Here is a 21,060-nt window from a genome sequence, read left to right as displayed (position 1 = left end):
GTGTATGCAGTTATACTTCTTTTTTTAATTTAAAAATTGTTATTATTATTTTGGGGCTATGCTAAATCTTCAATGTGGCGTGCAGGCTTTCTCTAGTTGCAGTGCACAGGCTTAGTTGCCTTACCACGTGCGGGATCCTAATTCCCCAACCAGGGATCGAACCTGCATCCCTTGCATTGGAGGGTGGATTCTTAACCACTGGACAACAGGAAAGTCCCTGCAGTTATGCTTTTAAATAATGAATATGCCTCCTCCATTAGACTCGTGGGCCTAAAGGCAAACTCTGTGGCCATTGTGTTCCCATAGAGGTTGTAAACATCTGGATCAAATGTGTAAGCAAATGTGCGCTGAAGCACAAATAAACCTTTGGGACATTTGCTTAACCTCCTCTCACCTCAGTTTCCTCATTGTAAAATGGAGAAAATGTAGATCAGGATGTATGTGTTTATACCAGTATGGCAGCTACATGCAGGAGCAGACTTGCTCAAGGCAATTGTGTAATTTTCAGGAAATGTGCAGACTGCTTCTTAAACAAGCTGGTAATTCTGTTTGTTTCTAGTCTTTTCTTTTTTTTTTTTTTAACTTTATTGGAGTATAGTGGCTTTAGAGTGTCATGTTAGTTTCTACTGTACGGCAAGGTAAATCAGCTATACATATACATATATCCCCTCTTTCGTGGATTTCCTTCCCCGTTTAGGTCACCGCGGAGTCCTGAGTAGGGTTCCTTGTGCTGCACAGTAGGTTCTCATTAGTTATCTATTTTATACACAATATCAATCGTGTGGAAGTGAAAGTGTTAGTCATTCAGCCATGTCCGACTCTTTGAGACCCCAGGGACTATAGCCCGCCAGGCTCCTCTGTCCATGTAATTCTCCAGGCAAGAATACTGGAATGGGTTGCCATTTCCTTCTCTAGGTTATCTTCCAGACCCGGTGATTGATCCTGGGTCTCTCACATTGCCGGTAGATTCTTTACCATCTGATCCACCAGGGAAGCCCTGGAGTATATATGTCAATCCCAATCTCCCAGCAAGCTGGTATTAAAATTTAAATAACATCAACTTGTAATTAAAGAAATTATGTTAAAAATCAAAGAAAATATTTCGTACTTATCGCTTCCTAATCATCTCAGTACTTTTTTCTATGATTATGCTTTTGAGGTTGCTTGCTACTACTGTTTCTATGTGATTGGATGTATTATTTAATGCTGTGCTACTGTAGATCTCTCGCTGGCTTCACTTTCAGTAACTTTAGGTGGGGTAGCTTGAAAAGGACCCTGGTGGGAATATTTACACCATGGAAATTGGCCAGTGCTTTAAAGCAAGAGGTTCTCTACTCCACTCAGTGAAGAAGTTGTTAAACGTTTAAGAGCACATCACTGGTTTGGGGGCTGAAACGAGTTAATAGTTATGCCTGGGAGTTGGGACATCAGAAACTAGCATTTTTTAAAATACATATTTATTTATTTTTGGCTGGGCTGGGTCTCTGTTGCTGTGTGGGCTTTTTCTCTAGTTGTGACAAGCGGGGGCTACTCTAGTTGCTCTGCATCGGCTTCTCACTGTGGTGGCTTCTCTTGTTGCAGAGCATGGGCTCTAGGGTGCACGGAATTCAGTAGTTGTGGCAAACGGGCTCGGTAGTCGCAGCTCCTGGGCTCTAGAGCAGTGGCTCAGTAGTTGTGGGGCACAGACTTAGTTGCTCCTTGACACGTGGGATCTTCCTGGGCCAGGGATGGAACCTGAGTCCCCTGCATTGGCAGGCAGATTTTTTACCACTGAGCCACCAGGGAAGTCCAGAAATTTGTATTTTTAACCAGCAGGCAACATGTACTGTAGAAGTGAGCCATTGCTGACATGATTTTGTTTGGCTTGCACTTCCTCCTCTCAAGTTGCTGTCGTGGCATTGGTAAAGCCGTTGACCAGCTGTTTTCTTTCTCTCTCCAGTGTGTCCGACCATCTGCAAGTCACATGGCTGCACCTCTGAGGGTCTCTGCTGCCACAGCGAGTGCTTGGGCAACTGCTCAGAGCCCGACGACCCCACCAAGTGTGTGGCCTGTCGCAACTTCTACCTGGACGGCAGGTGTGTGGAGACCTGCCCGCCCCCTTACTACCACTTCCAAGACTGGCGCTGCGTGAACTTCAGCTTCTGCCAGGACCTGCACAACAAATGCAAGAACTCTCGGAGGCAAGGCTGCCACCAGTATGTCATTCACAATAACAAGTGCATCCCCGAGTGCCCCTCTGGCTACACGATGAATTCCAGCAAGTGAGTCCTGAGTGTGGGTTCCCAGGGGGCAGAGGGCAGGTTGTCAAGAGGGAAAGGAACATGGGGTTGGTGCTGGTAGCACCACCTATTAAAATTGTGTGAGAAGCTAGAGTTGATTGGCTATGAGCGAGGAAGCTGCTGATGATGCGTGACACGGTTGGGTCTCTCAGATGCCATTCTGGCCTCCTGGTTTTGGGCACTGGCCTTTGGAGAGGGAGTCAATGACCTTTCTCTTGCAAAGGGCCAGATAGTAAATACTTTTGGCATCTTGCATACCAAAAATTGAAAGCTTTCTGTGCTTTTCATTGGAAACAGAAGTCCTTAGTTTCATATACAGTCCTTTATATGGCCTGATTGCTCCCACTGATGGAACTGTCTATCACAACCCAGGTCAGAGCTCAGATTTTTTAAGTGTTTTCTCCAAACTGGATCTGGATCGTGTCCTGAGGTTAGCCTGGAGTGCAAGGAAGAAGGACTCAATTCTAGATTATTCTCAAGGCTTTGTTGTCTTTTGAAGGACAATACCATCAAACCATTTCCTACTATTTGGGTGAGAAAAAGCAGGGTTTTCTCTCCCCAGGGGTGAGTCAGATTTCCTCCCCACACCTCAGACTTTTTGTTCACGCTGTTAGCTTCTCGGATGAGCTATTTTGGGGGCTTGGGGCTGGAACAGAGTTTTTAAAAAAAATCCATTTCCTGGTTTTTGTGTTGAAGGTCTGAGAAAAAAAAATGCCACAAAACAACACAAAAACAAATCAGAGATAGACGCACGTCAAGGGGCCTTGAGCTGACCTGCTTACGTAAAACATCTTCCCTCTTCAGACTTGGAAATGAGCCAAGTGAGAGTGTTCTGGTGGGAAATTTTATTGCCCTGGGTGGGGAAGATGGGAAGGAAAACAACCTTTATTCTGGCTCCCAGGAGCTGCTCCCTGAGTGTTTGTGAAACCTGCAAGTACAGTATGTTTTGTTTCCCTCGTTTTTGATAAAACCTATCACGTGGCTTTGTGGACCAAAAATAGGCTCCTATAAATCACCTTTGCATTCCACACAGAGCTATTTTTTTTCTTTTTTGGGGCCAGTTTATCAGTAAGATTGGGGAAATGACCATATTCCTCTTGATTTATTTATTTGTTTCATGTTTGAAATAAAGCAAGGATATTAACATCTTCCACTAAAAGACACTGGCTTTAAATAGAAGAAGGGTTTTTTTTTTTTTCCTGATCATAACAAAGATATGAAAAATAGAGCAACTTCCTTTGATGTTTTCCTGATGGCAGTGGCCCCAGGATTGAAGCCCCAGGAAATTAACGACTTGTCCGATGATGCTTGGGACCTCTACTGAATGAAAGAGGGGAAAGAGGGGGATGTTAATTATGACCCATTCTGGCAGTAGTTGAGGGCTTCCCAGGTGTTGCTAGTGGTAAAGAACCTGCCTGCCAGTGCAGGAGACATAAGAGACTTGGGTTCAATCCCTGGGTCGGGAAAATCCCCTGGAGGAAGGCATGGCGGCCCACTCCAGTATCTTGCCTGGAGAATCCCATGGACAGAGGAGCCTGGCGAGCTACAGTCACATGGAGTTTGCAAAGAGTTGGACGCGACTGAAGTGACCCAGCACGCAACATGGCAGTATGTTACTTTGTCAGTTAAAAAAACTTTTTTTTCTTCTGAAGCTTTTATTTTGTGGAAGACTTAAGGGCTGTCATGTTTTCTTATGTGGTTTGATATCAAATGGGGCCAGATATGTTTTCTTTCTTTCTGGTGGCTCTATCTGGGAAGTAGTTCTTGATGTTTTTATAGCAGAGAACAGTGAACCCATGTGGGTTCACTATATTCCATCCATGGTTACTCCGAGATACCTGGTAGGGTGCTCTTCAGTGAGATGAGGAGTATTAGATATTTGGGGTGCATGTTAAGGGTGTGATGGGTATGGGGCATCCCTGTCCTTCCCCCCTACCCCCCGCCCACCTTCTAGAATTCTCTGCCTCTTGATCTTTGCGTGGCTGGATTTCTCCTGGTCACCCAGGGCATCACAACTTAAAATTCACTTCCTTTGAGATTTCTTTCCTGTGTGACCACCCCGCCTGAATTAACCATCTGGCTACCCTTTGGCACATCTCTCCATTTTAACTCTTTTCGTGCTGTTTACCACTGGCTGATATTTTCATTGTCCATTTGTTAATTTTCGCCAATGAGACCGTAGGCTTCAGAAATGTATCAGCTAGCTCTTGCTGTGTAACAAACCTCCCCAGTACTTTGTAACTTATAACAACACTCATTTATGGTTTCTATTGATTTTGTGGGTTGACCAGAGGTTTATCTGGTTCGGCGTGGGTCGGCTCTGATGGGATGGTACAACCTAGCCACTCATACCCTGCACAGGCAGCTGGGGCCTCTCTCCATGTGTAGCCAGGAACGGCAGGCTTTAAACTGTGTAAGTACTTCTTAAGCCACTTCTGTGTCACATGTGCTAATGCCTCAGCCAAAGCAATTCAGAGGGCCACACCCAGATTCCACGGATGAGGAAGCAAGACTCCATTTCTTGGCTGGAAAAGAACATGTGAATTTCCCACAGGGAAAGTTGGTTGTTTGTTCACTTGTGTGCCTGCGGTTTACAACCGGCATTGGCAAAGGGCCAGATAGTAAATATTTTCTGCTCTGAGGGCCATATGGTTGCGGCTACTCTACTCTAGCCTTATAGAGTGATAATGGTCATAGATGGTACTCAAACCAGTGGGTGTGTTCTGATACAGTGCTAGTTACAACAACAGGTGGCCAGCTGGAGCTGACCCACGGGCTGTAGTTTGCTTATCCCTGGCCTGGAGGATCATCTGTCACATGATAAGTGCTCAGTGAATATTTGTAGAACCAACAAAAGAACCCAAACATTTGGTCATTATTCTGTTTCCACCCCAGCTGCTCTGACACCAGCTGGGTGTACTACAATAGATGTCAACATCAACCACCTGGAGTTGGCATCAGACCCACAAGTTAAAGGCTTGGTCCTCCACCGGACTGGCTTTACTTCACATGCCAGCCACACTTTGGGGGTCCCCAGGGCAGGCACGTGGGCACTAGTGGTAAAGAACCCACCTGCCAATGCAGGAGACATAAGAAATGCCGAGTTGATCCTTGGGTTGGGAAGATCCCCTGGAGGAGGGCATGGTGACTCACTTCAGTATTCTTGCCTGGAGAATCCCATGGACAGAGGAGCATGGTGGGCTACAGTCCTTGGCATCACAAAGAGTCAGACATGACTGAAGCGACTTAGCACACACACATGCAAGAGCGCCCACACTGCTGATTGGTTGGCTATAAATTTTGAGGTTCCCACAAACCCACTGGGTTCAATAATTTGCTGGGACAACTCACAGAGCTAAAAGAAAAAGGCTGATGGTCCAAGCCTATGGATGGTAGCACCCTGGGTTAGGGTGCCTACGGAGCTCACCTAAGTGTACATCACCTATAGCTAGCTTTGCAGACACTGCCCCCGGGGGGTGCCCTATTTATGGCTGGGCCAACTCTTGCTGCGCTTCAGCAAGAAACCATCAGGCAACTTTAAAGAGCAAGGTTTGTTATTCACAGGTCCTGGAGGGCCACACAGTGAGGTTGTGGGAAGGGGAAGGAAGAAGGGAGAGAGGGAGAGAGACACACACAGAGGAAAAGGCGGGGCGGGGAGGGGGGGGGAGAGACGGAGAGAGGAAAAGAGAGGGAGAGAGGAAGAGAAAGAGAAGAAGTGGCCCTTGGGAGGTCTGCTTTTCTTAGGTTCTGAGGGCGGAGTGTCTGGGGTTTGATGGCTTCACTCTGTGGTGAATTTAAAGCTCAAGAGCAGGAATTGGGGCACAGGAAGAGAGAGGCAGGGTCCATCAAGTGGTCAGTTATCTAGGTTCCTCAGGGCTTTCTGAAAGAGGGACCTTCAGGGGTGGGGGCAGCCTTGTTCCTTATCTAGTTGTTTTCGTTACATTTTACTCAAGACACATGTCTTTTGAAATAGATGCCTCAGCAGTCAAAAAGCTTCATGTCAGGCACTTACAATTACAGCTTTATTATTAAGGAGGCACAGAGGATGAGGGCTGGGAGAGTTCCAGACACAGGGCTCCCATACCCTCATGGAATCAGAAACATCAGCCTTACAGCACAGCTGTGTGCTCACCAACCAGAAAAATGGACTAAGTTGGTGTCCAGGGTTTTTCTTGGGGTTTTGTTATATAGCTGTGATCTATTGAATCACTGGCCATGGATTTGAGCTCTATCTCCAGCCTCCTCTCTCTGGAGGTCAAAGCGATGAGGCAACCTTCCAACTCACACATTTGACCTTTCTTGTGACCAGCCCTCATCCTGAAGCAACTAGGGGTCACTACTTCATTAGCACAACAAAGATGTTTCTATCACTCAGGAAATTCCAAGGCTTTTGAAGCTCTGTGCCAGGAGCTGGGCACCAGATGTGTTCTTTATTATACCACCATGACAAAGATCCTTCTGCAAAATTGAATAGGCAGAGGTGTAGAAATAACAAGGGTAGCAATGATACCACTAGTAAAAAGTGATCATCATAGCAAAGGACTAATGGTTTTTGTTTTTTAAGTGCCAAGTACTTTAGATGGCATATATCATTCAGTCATTCAGTGCTCATCACCACCTGCCCTGTGAAGCAGATACTCTTATCATCTCTATTTCACAGCATGTGTGCCTGCTAAGTCACTTCAGTCGTGTCTGATTCTTTGCAATCCAGTGGACAGTAACCTACCACTCCTCTGTCTATGGAATTCTCCAGGCAAGAGTACTGGAGTGGGTTGTCATGACCTACTCCAGGAGATCCCCCCAACCCAGGGATCAAACCCAGGTCTCCTGCACTGCAGGCAGTCTCCTTCATTGCAGATGGATTCTTTACCAACTGAGCCACCAGGGAAGGTCAGACCCCACATAGAACAGCAGACATCCCATCACCTTGCAGTAGCAGCCTGAGTACCACTAGTTGGAGTAAAATCATTAGCTCTGCACAATTGTTCACTATGGTTTCGTCAGGAGTCCCATCAGTTCCTTGTAATAGTGTGAGTTCTATCTCCAGGGTAGTACATGATTCCCCATGGGGTACAGTGGGAAGACCCTCTCTTTGGGACAAGGCAGAAGCCCCATCATTTTGGCATGAGTACCCTGACCTTGGGATAATGCTGTAGAACCTGTCACCCTGGAGAAAAGCCCTAAGCCTATCCCTTTAGACAGTGGTTCTTACCTGGAGGGGGCTTTTTGCACCTCCTTCCCCAGGGGACAATGTTCGGAGACATTTTTGGCTGTCATGCCTTGGATGGGAGGTGGTGTTAGCATAGTATGGGAGTGCGGGGATGCTGCTTAACACCCCTCGTGTGGAGGACAGCCCCCAACAGTGGAGAATTCTCCAACCTCAGTGTCAGCAGTGCTGTGGTTGAAGCACTCTGCCTTATGGTCACTTGGGACCCTGTGCAGCACGCTCTCTGCTGTGTGTGTGTGTGTGCGTCCTGATCTTTCTCCCCACTCTTTCTGCAGCTTGATGTGTACCCCTTGCCTGGGCCCCTGTCCCAAGGTATGCCACCTCCTGGAAGGCGAGAAGACCATCGATTCAGTGACATCTGCCCAGGAGCTCCGAGGCTGCACCATCATCAACGGAAGCTTAATCATCAACATTCGAGGGGGCAGTGAGTGCTCTGGGGGGAGGGGTTGCCGCCTCCTGGGATCCACTCTCCCTCTGAGCACACCAGGACAACAACCCAGAGACCCATCAGTGGAGTCATGCAAGGAATAATGTGCTTCCAAACTTGGGGTTCACAGCTCAGTCCTAGACCCATCACAATATTGTAAAGTAATTAGCTTCCAATTAAAATAAATTAATTAAGAAAAATGGAAATGCCTGATGTCCCAACTCTCAGCTTGGAAAATAAGAATCTTGGGGTGGGGACGAGGAGGGGCAGGGAGGAGAAGGGAAGTGGGTCCAGGACTGAGCTGGGACATCAGGCATTTCCAGTTTAAAAAATTAGTTTATTTAACTGGAGGCTAACTATTTTACGATTTTGTGATGGTTTTTGCCATACATTGACATGAATCAGCCACGGGTGTACATGTGTTGTCCCCCCCCAATTCCAAACCCGCCTCCCACCTCCCTCCCCATCCCATACCAAGCAGATAGCATGACCTCTTTTGCAGGTCTGGGAACTGTGTTTCCAGAAATTCTGTCAAAGGCAAAAAGTACTCCTTTGTTTATTTATTCAGCAGACGTTTATTGAATACTCACAGTGAATAAGACCAAGTCCATGCATGGTGGATCTTGCAAATAAACAAATGAATGTATAATATAAACCCGGGCAGTGGTTCCTGCACTGAAGGGCAACAAAGCAGGGGGATGGAGGGAGCAGAAGTCAGCCGCATAATAAACACATTCAGCTTTGCAGGCAGGACAGTCTCTGTCATAACCACACTGCCTTATAAATGTGTTTGAAGCTGGGCTCGCAAAAATCATTTTCAGCCTGGAAGTTAACTCTTCACCATGGGGAATTCTGGAAAGGTTAAAATATTTTGGTAGAAACCCACTGGATATTCATTCTCTCCTTTCCTTAGACAACCTGGCAGCTGAGCTAGAGGCCAACCTTGGACTCATTGAAGAAATTTCAGGATATCTGAAAATCCGCCGGTCCTATGCCCTGGTGTCACTTTCCTTCTTCCGGAAGTTACGTCTGATTCGAGGGGAGACCTTGGAAATTGGGTATGTGGGCCTGATACTGCATCTGTGGCCTCACTAGGAAGTTTGTGAGTTAGAAAATCTTAGGGTTTTTTTCTGTCAAGACAGGGAAACAACCTAAGTATCCAGTGATGGATGGACGGGTAAAGAAAGCATGATGTGTATGTGTGTGTGTGTGTGTGTGTGTATACTAAGTATCCACTGATGGATGGACGGGTAAAGAAAGCATGGTGTATGTGTGTGTGTGTGTGTGTGTGTATACCAAGTATCCACTGATGGATGGATGTGTGTGTGTGTGTGTGTGTGTGTGTATACTAAGTATCCACTGATGGATGGACGGGTAAAGAAAGCATGATGTATATGTGTGTGTGTGTGTGTGTGTGTGTATACTAAGTATCCACTGATGGATGTACGGGTAAAGAAAGCATGGTGTGTGTGTGTGTGTGTGTATACCAAGTATCCACTGATGGATGGATGTGTGTGTGTGTGTGTACTAAGTATCCACTGATGGATGGATGGGTAAAGAAAGCATGGTGTGTGTGTGTGTCTGTGTGTGTGTATACTAAGTATCCACTGAGGGATGGATGGGTAAAGAAAACATGATGTATATGTGTGTGTGTGTGTACATATATGTAATGGAATATTATATAACCATAAAACTACCTTTTTTGCCAAAGGTCACACCTTTCATTTGGATTCTTCCAATGACCTCCTTGCTGGTTCTAGAACTACCAGGACCATCCCACAGAAATATAATGCAAGTCACATATGAGACTTTAAATGTTCTAGTAGCTACATTTTTAAAACTTTAGAAGAAATAGGTGGAATGAATTTTAGTAATGCCTTTTACTAAACCCATTAAATCTGAAATGTTATTCTGACATGGACTCAATATCAAAAAATGATAAACAAGATCTTTTACATCCTTTTTTTTCATGCTCAGTGTTTGAAATCTGTGGGATTTTTTTGCTGTTTTTTTTTTGTTTTTACTTCTGATACAGTTCAGAAGGGCCACATCACAGGGGCTCAGTAGGCAAATGTGGCTGGTGGTCTCTGTGTTGGATAACACAGGTCAAGCTGCTGTCCATTTCCCATTCATCACGTCCTGGTGGCCCACTCATGAGTCTAAGGCGTAGGTCTACCTGAGTTACTGAGTTGTTATAAAACCTTCAGCGGCCCCCCTCTGTCTACCGAGGAAGCGCATGTGTTCTTGATCTTGGTCTAGCATGCAGTATACTAGAGGGTTTGGGCCATGGTATTGCTTCAGTATTGCCTTCCACCTGTTGTTCAGAACAAGCTACTTTGCTCTTCCCTGGGCCCAGCTCAGGTGCCTCTGTGTCTTCAGTCTTTCTCTTTTGCAAAACCCATATTTCAATCCATCACAGTCTTGCCCTCCTCCCCTACAAGACTGATCTCAAGCATCTTCCTGGCCTTGAAGACCTCCTCAGCTTCCCCTATACCTCTCACCCTCCATTCAACACGTAATGAGTACGTGTCAAGCAAGTGGTTAGAACTGGGAATGGAGCACTGAATGAGATCAGTTCCAGCCATGGCCCCACCATTTTGGAGGTGGAGATGACAAGCTGATGAATGATTAGGTCTGTGTGCGTTTCCATAGGAACTACTCTTTCTACGCCTTGGACAACCAGAACCTAAGGCAGCTGTGGGACTGGAGCAAACACAACCTCACCATCACTCAGGGGAAACTCTTCTTCCACTATAACCCCAAACTCTGCCTGTCGGAAATTCACAAGATGGAGGAAGTTTCAGGAACCAAGGGACGCCAGGAGAGAAATGACATTGCTCTAAAGACCAATGGGGACCAGGCATCCTGTAAGTGGCAATGCTCTCGTCCTTTCATGGACCAGACAATGTGACTTCCCCTACCTCCCCCACCACTCTGGTACCCAGGGTGGGTGTCACTTACCCCCAATGAGCTAAAACAACTAAGTGTGTGTTAGACTTTCTGAAACACTGAAGACAAGTGTTGTACACATTAATCTCTTTGCCAAATACCAAATACAATGCCTGGTGCTGGAAGATGCCACATAAGCACTGAATGAACGAATGTCATCTCCCATATATATATGGCCTTGGCTCAAATGCTACAGCAAAGTTCTGCAATTGCTACAGTTGGAGACTGAGAGCTGGCTACCCTTCTGTGACGAGTTTTTCTGTTGAAGAAATAGCTGAGCATTGAGGTGCTAAGGCTTCCATGATACCCTCATGTGCAGCTGTTTTGTTATGAGACAGTTTGGTGCAAACTGTGGTAATTCAGGGGAGGGAGAGAGCAAGGTTGGGGTGGTGCTTAAGGGAGGGCTTATATTCCAGGCAGAGGGAATTACTGTCTCCAAGGCATTGTCTTTCCAAAGAGTGGTCACTCCAAGATATAATGATCTGCACTCTCTCTAAACCCAGTCAGCTTGTATCCATTTGCACTGGAGTTACTTTTTCTGACATGTCAGGCATGAAAATCCACATGTAAGACAAATTGTGTTAGGACAAATGTTATTCTTGAAAGTGTCCTTTTCCCAGCACCAATTGGCCTCTTGTCCTTCCCTGTTAGTGCCAACCACAGCTCTTTAGATGCGCATCTGGTCAAGTAATTGACTTGCAGTTGGGGCCAACCTATATGATCTGTTCTTGCCCCTGAACAAGGGAAAGGCACGTGGAAATGAGACCTCACTAGGAAATAGCAGATTACCATCTTCCTTCTTGTGGATTCTCTTGGAAGTATGGGATCACCTGCTTTGGGCTGAAACAAATTATTTAAAATTCTGATACTGGGTGTTTTTTTTTTTTTTAAACCTTTCTAGGTGAAAATGAATTACTTAAATTTTCTTACATTCGGACATCTTACGACAAGATCTTGCTGAAATGGGAGCCGTATTGGCCTCCTGACTTCCGAGACCTCCTGGGGTTCATGTTGTTCTACAAAGAGGCGTAAGTAGAAAGATAAAGAGGTGTGAGTGTTACATTTGTGCTCAGAGGTTCCCCCACTGAAGTTTCTTTCTATCTCCTTCTTATCCATGGAATAAATATCATAGATCCCTTGGTGGGATCTCACCAGTTGATGGTGTATAACGTCAATAACATTTCTTATTGTCGAAAGCCAGAAATTGAAGCAGGCAGGTTTCTTTTGGAGGTCTAGATTGGGCAATCTCCTATAGAAATACCCCGTTTTTCTCACCAGACATTCTCAACAAAAAGTCACTGAGTCTACTTAGGAGGTGTCTTTTTAAAAAGTCTACTTAGTATGTGTCTTAGTAGGTATTTCTATTTAGTAGGTATCTACTTAGTAGGTGTCTTTTTTAAAAAAAAGTTTATTTTTAAATCTATTTTGGATTTTTTTCCAACACAAATAATTATCTATGGTAAAACAAACATGAAATTGATCATCTTAGTGATGTTTAAATGTACAGCTCAGTGGCATTAAGTATATTCGTGATGCTCTGTGATCATCCTCACTGTCCCTCCCCACAATTTATTCATCATCTTACGTTGAAACACTGTCGTCATTCAATGACACCCAGCCGTCTTGAGTATATGACTGTGCTGGAGTTTTAAAAGGAGACAGTGGAAGTGGTGATCATATTAACATGGATAATTATTCCATCCCTTATGATTTACTATGTGTCGGGCTGTGTGTGGAGGAGTCAGCCCACATCCTCTCATGTGATCTTGTCACTAACTCGGATAGTATCATCATCATGATCACTATTATTATTACTGGGAAATTGAGACATAGGGGAAGCAATCCCTTTCTCTTTGACTGTTTCTGTGTCCTTTCTCCTTGTGGCACAAGATTTTTGGTGAACAGGGTGCAAGCCTGCAGGAGGTAACTTGCCCCAGCCACATCTCTCTGATCTTTAGATCTATAGTCAAGGAATGATAACCATCTTTACCTGTTTGGTCTTGAAAGCCCTTACCAGAACGTGACAGAATTCGATGGGCAGGATGCGTGCGGCTCCAACAGCTGGACAGTGGTGGATATTGACCCGCCTACGAGGTCCAACGACCCCAAGTCACAGAACCACCCTGGGTGGCTGATGCGTGGTCTCAAGCCCTGGACCCAGTATGCCATCTTTGTCAAGACCCTGGTCACCTTTTCTGATGAACGCCGTACATACGGGGCCAAGAGTGACATCATCTATGTCCAGACAGACGCCACTAGTAAGCGTTTCTTGTGAATGTGAACTTAGGCGTGAGCTCAGACATCGTGCCTTTCATATGAAATGCTTGTGTCGTTTTTCTTTTTTTTTCTGCATGGTCATTGGCTTCTAAAACAGCTGGGCACTGAGATTTACAATTTCAGAAGATGAGGCAGTAGCAACAAGACATTAGAGAGGAACATATATTTCTTCTTTCCATTATGGAAAATTTTCAAATATTTACAAAAGTAGGAAAAAATAGCTCCTCTCCCTATGTACTCATCTCTTAGCTTCAATAATTATCAAGATTTTGCCATTTTTTGTTTCATCTCTGCTTCTCTCCTCCATTTTTTTGAAATTAAAATTTTTAATTGATTTATTTTTAATTGAAGGATAATTGTTTTACACTGTTGGTTTCTGCCATACATCAAATGAATCAGCCATAGGTACACCTCTGTGCCCTCCCTCTTGGTCTTCCCTCCCACCTCCCTTCCCTCCCATCCCATCCCCTAGGTTGTCACAGAGCACCAGTTTGAGCTCCCGGAATCTTACAGCAAATCCCTACTGGCTATCTGTTTTACATACGGTAACGTATATATTTCCATGCTACTCTCACGAATCATCCTACCCTCCCCTTCTCTCCCTGGGTCCACAAGTCTGTTCCCTATGTCTGCATCTCCATTGCTGCCCTGCAAATACTTCATCAGTACCATCTTTCCATCTTTCTAGATTCCATATATATGCATTAATTATGATATTTGTTTTCTCTTTCTGACTTACTTCACTATAATAGGCTCTAGGTTTGTTGTTGTTCTTGTTGTTTTTGATGTGGACCATTTTTAAAGTCTTTATTGAATTTGTTAGAATATTGCTTTGGCTTTATGTTTTGGTTTTTTGGCCACAAGGCATGTGGCATCTAAGCTCCCTGACCAGGGATCGAACTACACCTCCTGCATTGCAAGACAAAGTTCTAACCATTGGACCACCAGGGAAATCTCTCCCACATCTCCACTTTTTGGGGAGGAATGGGCCACTGGAGAATTTTCTAGAGTGTGGGACCAGAGATGCTGCTTAATATACAACAATGCACAGTACAGCACCCACAGCAAAGAATTATCCAGCCTCACAAAATCAGTAGAGAGAAATCCCATCCTATAGGATAGAGGCCAAGCGTATGAACCAGCTCTTGTGACTACTGCCCTCTTGCCCTGTATCCTCCAGCAAAACCAAAGGACTTAGAGTTCCGGAAACTTGCAGCTTCCAGACTTTTGTACCCACTGTGTCTTCTGTCTGGAGACTCCTACCCCTACCCCTTGCTGACTGTCAGCCACCTCCGTTCTCCAGGGGAAGCTTTTGTGGAGCCCAAAGTCGATGCCTATGGGGGGATGTGAAATGGACTGCCAGCTCAGGGATAGGTTTGAACGGCTTTGCACTGCCGAAATTTGCCCCACAACTGGGTTCAGTTTGGGGCTAATTAACCGGAAAGTGTGACTTTATCTATTCCCATCACCCTCCTTTTCCCCACCACCTTTCCAGTGCCTGGAACAAAGACAGCCTGCCTTTCCTTAGAGCTCTGTAAATGCTTGTTGCAAAAATGGTGGAACATGGGAATCTATACAGTCTGTGGTACTGCATGGATTGTAATTTTCTAACCCATGCTCTTCTTAGGCAAGTGTTCCATATGTCCAGGTGTCTCCAGTTTTCTCTGATGTTAAATAACACTGCAGAGAACATCCTCAGGATCTCTTTAACTTGGCTGTTCCCTCTCATGCCCACCTGACTGCCTGTGCTCTCTCCCTCACAGTGGATCTGTCTGTCTCCTTTCTCCTTGGCAGATCCTTCCGTGCCCCTGGATCCCATCTCAGTTTCTAATTCCTCGTCCCAGATTATTCTGAAGTGGAAGCCTCCCTCCGACCCCAATGGCAATATCACACACTACTTGGTGTTCTGGGAGAGACAGGCGGAAGACAGTGAGCTGTATGAACTGGATTATTGCCTCAAAGGTGAGTGCAGACAGGGGTCGGGGAGGGGCTGGTTTTACACACCGGATCTTCTGTGTTCTTGTTTTCTGGGACACATCTCTCCCCTCCCATTTCCAGCACGTGCTTGTGGGAACACACACTCCATTTTATCTCAGACGAAAACACACACACGGGCATTCTTCAGAGATACCGAGGGTTCAGTTCCAGACTTCCGAAATGAAGCAAATATTGCAATAAATCAAGTCACATGAAGTTTTTGGTTTCCAGTGCCTATAAAAGTTATATTCACATTATACTATAGTCTATGAAGTGTGCAATAGCATTATGTTTAAGAAAAAATATGCTTAAAATATACATGTGCATGTGTGCTAAGTCATTTCAGCCGTGTCTGAATGTTTGCTACCCCAAATAGATAATCAACAAGGACCTACTGCATAGCACAGGGAACTCTACTCAATATCTCATAATAATCTATAATGGAAAATAATCTGAAAAAGGATATATGTATATATGACAGTTACTTTGCTGTACACCTGAAACTAATACAACATTATAAATCAATTTTATTTCAATAAAAATTTTAAAAAGAAGAAATCAAGACCAAAAAGAAAACCATGCACATACCTTAATTAAAGAATACTTTATTGCTTTAAAAAAATGCCCAAACAATTACATTAGTAACATCAAAGATCACTGATCAGAGATCATCATAACAAGTAGAATACAAAGAAAGAAGTTTGATATATCGTGAAAATTACTGAAGCATGACATAGAGACACAAAGTGATCAAATACTGCTGGGGAAACGGTGGTAATAGTTTTCTGGACGCGGGGTTCCCACAAACCTTTGTTTTGTAAAAAACACACAGTAAGAGGACGTCTGTCTGCCCGTTCACATTTCTAAACATCACAGGGTGCGGACAAGCTCTGAAGACTCATGTTGAAACCAGACACTCCCCGTGTCTTGGCATCGATGCGTTCTGGAATGTTCTCCTCTTCCCCTTCCTCGTCCACCTCCCCCTGGTGGGGATGTAGCTGTGTTAACCCGTGCAAGACTTCCCTGCTAAGCTAGAAACAACAATGTGTGCAGTGGTGACTGACAAAGTCAGGGAAGAATTTTGGTCCCTTATTTTAAGAATTTTTATTGGAGTAGTTTATTTACAATGTTTTGTTAGTTTCAGGCGTACAGCGAAGTGAATCAGTTATACATATATCGACTTTTTTGGTCTCTAATTTTATTTTTATTTTTTACTTTTAATTTTTTTGGCCCCTTGGCATTTGGGATCTTAACTCCCCGACCAGGGATCAAATCCACCCCACTCTGCAATGGAAAGGTCCTAACCTCTGGACCTCCAGGGAAGACCTGGCCCCTAATTTTAGACCCTTAAGTTTTAAGGATTGGAGACAGCAATGAGTCTCCAATCTCTTCCTCCCTAGGCTTTCCATTAAAAATGTATATGAATGACACATATTTTCCAGTCTTCAGTCTCGCTTACTTAATGGGCTTGCATCCATCTACAGAAAAATGAAAAAAATATTTGAAGCCTCCAACTGGTGTGTATAAATTAGTCTTACATTATTTTAAAACTGGGTTGTAAAAAAGTCCATCAAACTGAAGAAACAGAAGTCTTTTCCCCCCCTTTAGTTGTTTTGTTTGAGTCTATATAAAAGGTTTTCCCCCCAATCCCCAGACTTTTTTGTTTATTATTTATTTTAAAAAAATTATTGCAGTATGGTGGCGCTGGTGCTAAAGAATCCACCTGCCAATGCAGAAGACACAAGAGATGGGGACTTGATCCCTGGGTTGGGAAGATCCTCTGGAGTAAGAAATGGCAACCCACTTCAGTGTTCTTGCCTGGAAAGATCCCATGGACAGAGGAAACTGGCAGGCTTCAGTCCATGGAGTCGCAAAGAGTCAGACACGACTGAATATTAAAAAAATAGTTGACTTACAATTTATTTAGTATTAGTTTTGGGTGTACAGCAAAGTGGTTCAATTATACACATGCATAGATTCATTCGTTTCAAAAAATATTTATTTATTTGGCTGCACTGGGTCTTTGTTGCAGCGTGTGGGATCTAGTTCCCTGACCAGTACTCAACCCCAGGCCTCCTGCACTGTGAGCTCAGAGTCTTACCCACTGGACCACCAGGGAAGTCCCTAGATTCCTTCTTTTTCAGATTAATTTCTCATATAGGTTACTACAGAATATTGAGTAGAGTTTCCTGTGCTAGGCAGTAAGTCCTGGTTGGTTATTTGTCTTACATATAATCATGTGTGTATGTTCATCCCAAGCTCCTGATTTATCCTTTAGTTGTTTTGTTGTTGTTTGTTGCTGTGTTGTGGTGTTGTTTTTGTTCAGTCGCTCAGTCACGTCTGACTCTTTGCAACCCCACAGACTGCAGCACGCCAGGTCTCCCTGTCCTTCACTCTCTCCCCGAGTTTGCTCAAATTCATGTCCATTGAGTCGGTGGTGCCATCCAGCCATCTCATCCTCTGTCACCCTCTTCTCCTGCCCTCAATCTTTTCCAGCATCAGGGTCTTTTCCAATGAGTTGTCTCTTCACATCAGGTGGTGAAAGTATTGGAGCTTTAGCTTCAGCATCAGTCCTTCAGGGTTGATTTCCTTAAGAATTAACTGGTTTGAGCTCCTTGCTGTCCAAGGCACTCTCGAGAGTTTTCTCCAGCACCATAATTCGAAAGCATCAATTCTTCAGTGCTCAGCCTTCTTTGTAGTCCAACTCTCACATCCATACATGACTACCGGAAAAACCATAGCTTTGACTAGATGGACCTTTGTCGTCAAAGTGATGTCTCTGCTTTCTGGTCTGAGTTTATTTTCCTTTAGATGTTGTGAGTTACTGGTAACCTCCTACCTTGGGGCAGCTGATGACATGTGACTGAGGTCAGGAGCCTAAGGTTTTCTGTGCCCTGATGTAGGGCTTTGGGCAAGTCACCCAGCTTGTCACCAGCTGCCTCCTTTTGGGGAAAAGGGGCAGGAGGCCAGATGATCTCCGGGAGCTGTCCCAGCTCTAAGATCATGTGCTATATGTATGCCTGTGACCTCATCCCCCGCCTGAGCAGAGGGTTGCAAACGTGATTTATCTCCTCGGATGCTTTATATAACTCGAGAGCAAGCAAAGTCATGGGCTCAGCTGTGCACTCTTGGCCCTGCATTCGAGCAACCGAAACCACCAACCAGAACTGCCACCACCATCGGGGCAGGCCGTGTTTTCTTTCTTTCTTTCTTTTTTTTTTTTTTAAGAGCAACAACTTTTATTCTGGAAGTCAGTCTGTCATTAGAAGGTGATGATTTGACATGATTTTATTTGTCATTTTGCCCAAAGTTTATGGAATTAAAAAAAATAAACTTACTAAAGGATAGATATTGTCTGATTCCACTTACAGGAGTTCCCTGGAGGAGTCAGATCTATAGAGACAGGAAGCAGATGGTGGGGGCCAGGGGTGGGGGAGGGGATGGAGACTCAGAGTTTCACAGGCACAGAGTTTCAGTTTGGGAAGGTGAGAAAGTTCTCGAGATGGATGGTGGGGATGGTTGCACAATAGTGTAAATATACTTAATGACACTGGATCACGATGCTTAAAAATGAGTAAGACGGTAAATTTTGTGTTATGTGTATTTTGCCACAAAGAAAAAACCCCAGTACACACACAAATAAATAAACTTGATAACACACACAAGATAAATAATTTACTAACTGTGATCCGTAGTAGTTTCCTTTAGAATCAGAAGTGGGGTTTTTTTTTTTTTTTCAGTTTTATTGAGATATAATTGACAAGGAAAACTGTAAGATATTTAAAGTGTAAATTGTGAAGACTTTTTGTGCATACACGTTGGAAAAGAATTCCTCCCACCTAGTTAATACAGCTATCACTTCACATATTTATTTTTTTGTTTAAGGAAATCTCTGTTTACTTAGTTTTGGCTGTGCTGGGTCTTCACTGCTACTCACAGGCTTCTAGTTGCGGCAAATGGAGGCTACTCTCCTTTGCTGTGCGCGGGCTTCTCGTTGCGGTGGTTTCCCCTGTTGCCAAGCACCGGCTCCAGAGTGTAGGCGCAGCAGTTGCGGTGCACGGGCTTAGTTGCCCCGTGGCCTGTGGAATCTTCCTAGATCGGAGGTCAAACCTGCAGGTACTGCATTGGCAGGCAGATTCTTTACCACTGAGCCACCGGAGAAGTCCCCTCCTTTTTCAAATGAGAACTTCTAGCTTCTTCTCTGATATTGAATTGTATATTTCAATTATACAGTACAGTCTTGTCAGCTATATGGTTTTTAACTGTAAAACTTGCATAACATAAAATTGGCCATTTGAACCACTTTGAAGTGCAAAGCTCAGCGGCATTAAGCACATTCGCATTGTTGTGCAGCCATCGCCACCATCATCTCCAGAACTTTCTCATCTCCCCAAACGGAAACTCTGTCCCTGTGAAACACTGACTCCCCCACTCCCCACCTTTCCACTTTGTCCCTGAGATTTGACTAGATGTGTCACAGAGACCCATGGGGCACCAAGTGGCATGTGGAAAGGGTGACAGGTGTCTGTGTCTGATCAAAAGTCCCTTCCTCCCAAGAAAAAAATCAGGAGCCCGCCCCACCACCCTTTACTAAGGAAATCCTAAGTTTATTTTCCATCTATAATGCCATCAATAACCCCTCTAACAGCTAAAACCTACACAGGCTATTCTGTGTCTATTAATAAACGTTAAGAAGTATGTTTAAGGATTTGCAAAGCTTCCGAGTGGGTACTCAGCATTCACAGGAAGATACTTAGAGCTCATTGTCTCCCGGAGCCATTAAAAGGGAGAGGAAGAGATGGAATTTCCCTTACTCAATAGACACAAGTAGGCACCCGGCCTCAAGGGCATTGTTTTAAGCCTTTAAAGAGTAGCCTGCATCTTCTATGGGCCTCCCAGCTGGCTCCGCAGTAAAGAACCCACCTGCCAATGCTGGAGATGGAAGATCCCCTGAAGGAGGCAATGGCGACCCACTTCAGTACTCTTGCCTGGGAAATCCTGTGGGTAGAGGAGCCAGTCGGGCTACAGTCCATGGCATCACAGAGTTGGGCAAGACTGAGTGACTGAGCACACACACAGGACATGCGCATGGATCGTTCTTTTACTTGGGGACTGCTTAGCATCACTTTCTCTGAGACATTCGCCCCAGAGACCCTCTGTCCTTTTCCCCTGCCATCTGACACACAGCGTATGCATTTCTTAGTTTACTGTATATTCTTCCCACTCCCCTGCACTTCATCCACTGGAATGTTAAGTTCCCCAAAGGCAGGGACAGGCACAGTTACCTTTGGCCTCCAGCCTTGTGGGGCTGTGGTGTCCAACAGTGTCCTGCTGCATGCTGACAGGCACCTTCTCTGTTGTCAGGACCCTCCAGTGAAGGATCTTATTCTTCCCAGAAGAACTTGAACCCAGATCTCTGCACTGAGCTCTGTCCATGTGCCCAGCCACTTTGAGAAGGTCCCCCTTGCTCTGCATGTGTGTGTAGGTGGTGGGGGGCGGGAATGGGATGGGGACTTGAGCCCTGCTCTGCCTTTCCCTAGGGTTGAAGCTGCCCTCCCGGACCTGGTCTCCACCATTCGAGTCGGAGGGCTCCCAGAAGCACAATCAGAGTGAGTATGAGGAGTCTGCTGGCGAATGCTGCTCCTGCCCAAAGACCGACTCGCAGATCCTCAAGGAGCTGGAGGAGTCCTCGTTCAGGAAAACGTTTGAAGATTACCTGCACAACGTGGTTTTCATCCCCAGGTCAGGATTTGTTATTGGCTTGGGGTCTCAGGTCTTTAGGGAACAAGACAAATGGGGGCAGACGCAGAGGATAGGCTGAGTCCACGCTGAGCCACTTCCCTGGATGCAGGAAGAGATTTTGAGATTATAACAAGTTCCTTACCAGGAAGAGGAACTGCCCCCCATCTCCGCTCAAAAGGAGG

At 45.0% G+C, this 21,060-nt stretch overlaps 1 protein-coding gene across 4 annotated transcripts in view; it reads left to right on the top strand.

The window, feature by feature from the left end:
- The window catches only part of INSR (insulin receptor), a 145,750-nt gene that overhangs the window by 86,512 nt on the left and 38,178 nt on the right, over window positions 1–21,060 (top strand). For all 4 annotated transcript variants that reach the window (XM_061422265.1, XM_061422267.1, XM_061422266.1 and 1 more), the window contains exons 3-10: window positions 1,940–2,261; window positions 7,782–7,930; window positions 8,847–8,991; window positions 10,586–10,800; window positions 11,784–11,910; window positions 12,890–13,140; window positions 14,954–15,121; window positions 20,677–20,878. In XM_061422265.1, coding sequence (XP_061278249.1) covers window positions 1,940–2,261; window positions 7,782–7,930; window positions 8,847–8,991; window positions 10,586–10,800; window positions 11,784–11,910; window positions 12,890–13,140; window positions 14,954–15,121; window positions 20,677–20,878 — 1,579 coding nt within the window. The remainder of the gene's footprint in view (window positions 1–1,939; window positions 2,262–7,781; window positions 7,931–8,846; window positions 8,992–10,585; window positions 10,801–11,783; window positions 11,911–12,889; window positions 13,141–14,953; window positions 15,122–20,676; window positions 20,879–21,060) is intronic.

The sequence above is a fragment of the Bos javanicus genome, chromosome 7 (assembly GCF_032452875.1).
Source record: "Bos javanicus breed banteng chromosome 7, ARS-OSU_banteng_1.0, whole genome shotgun sequence".
NCBI classification, from domain to species: domain Eukaryota; kingdom Metazoa; phylum Chordata; class Mammalia; order Artiodactyla; family Bovidae; genus Bos; species Bos javanicus.
This window is presented reverse-complemented; position numbering and strand designations above follow the sequence as displayed.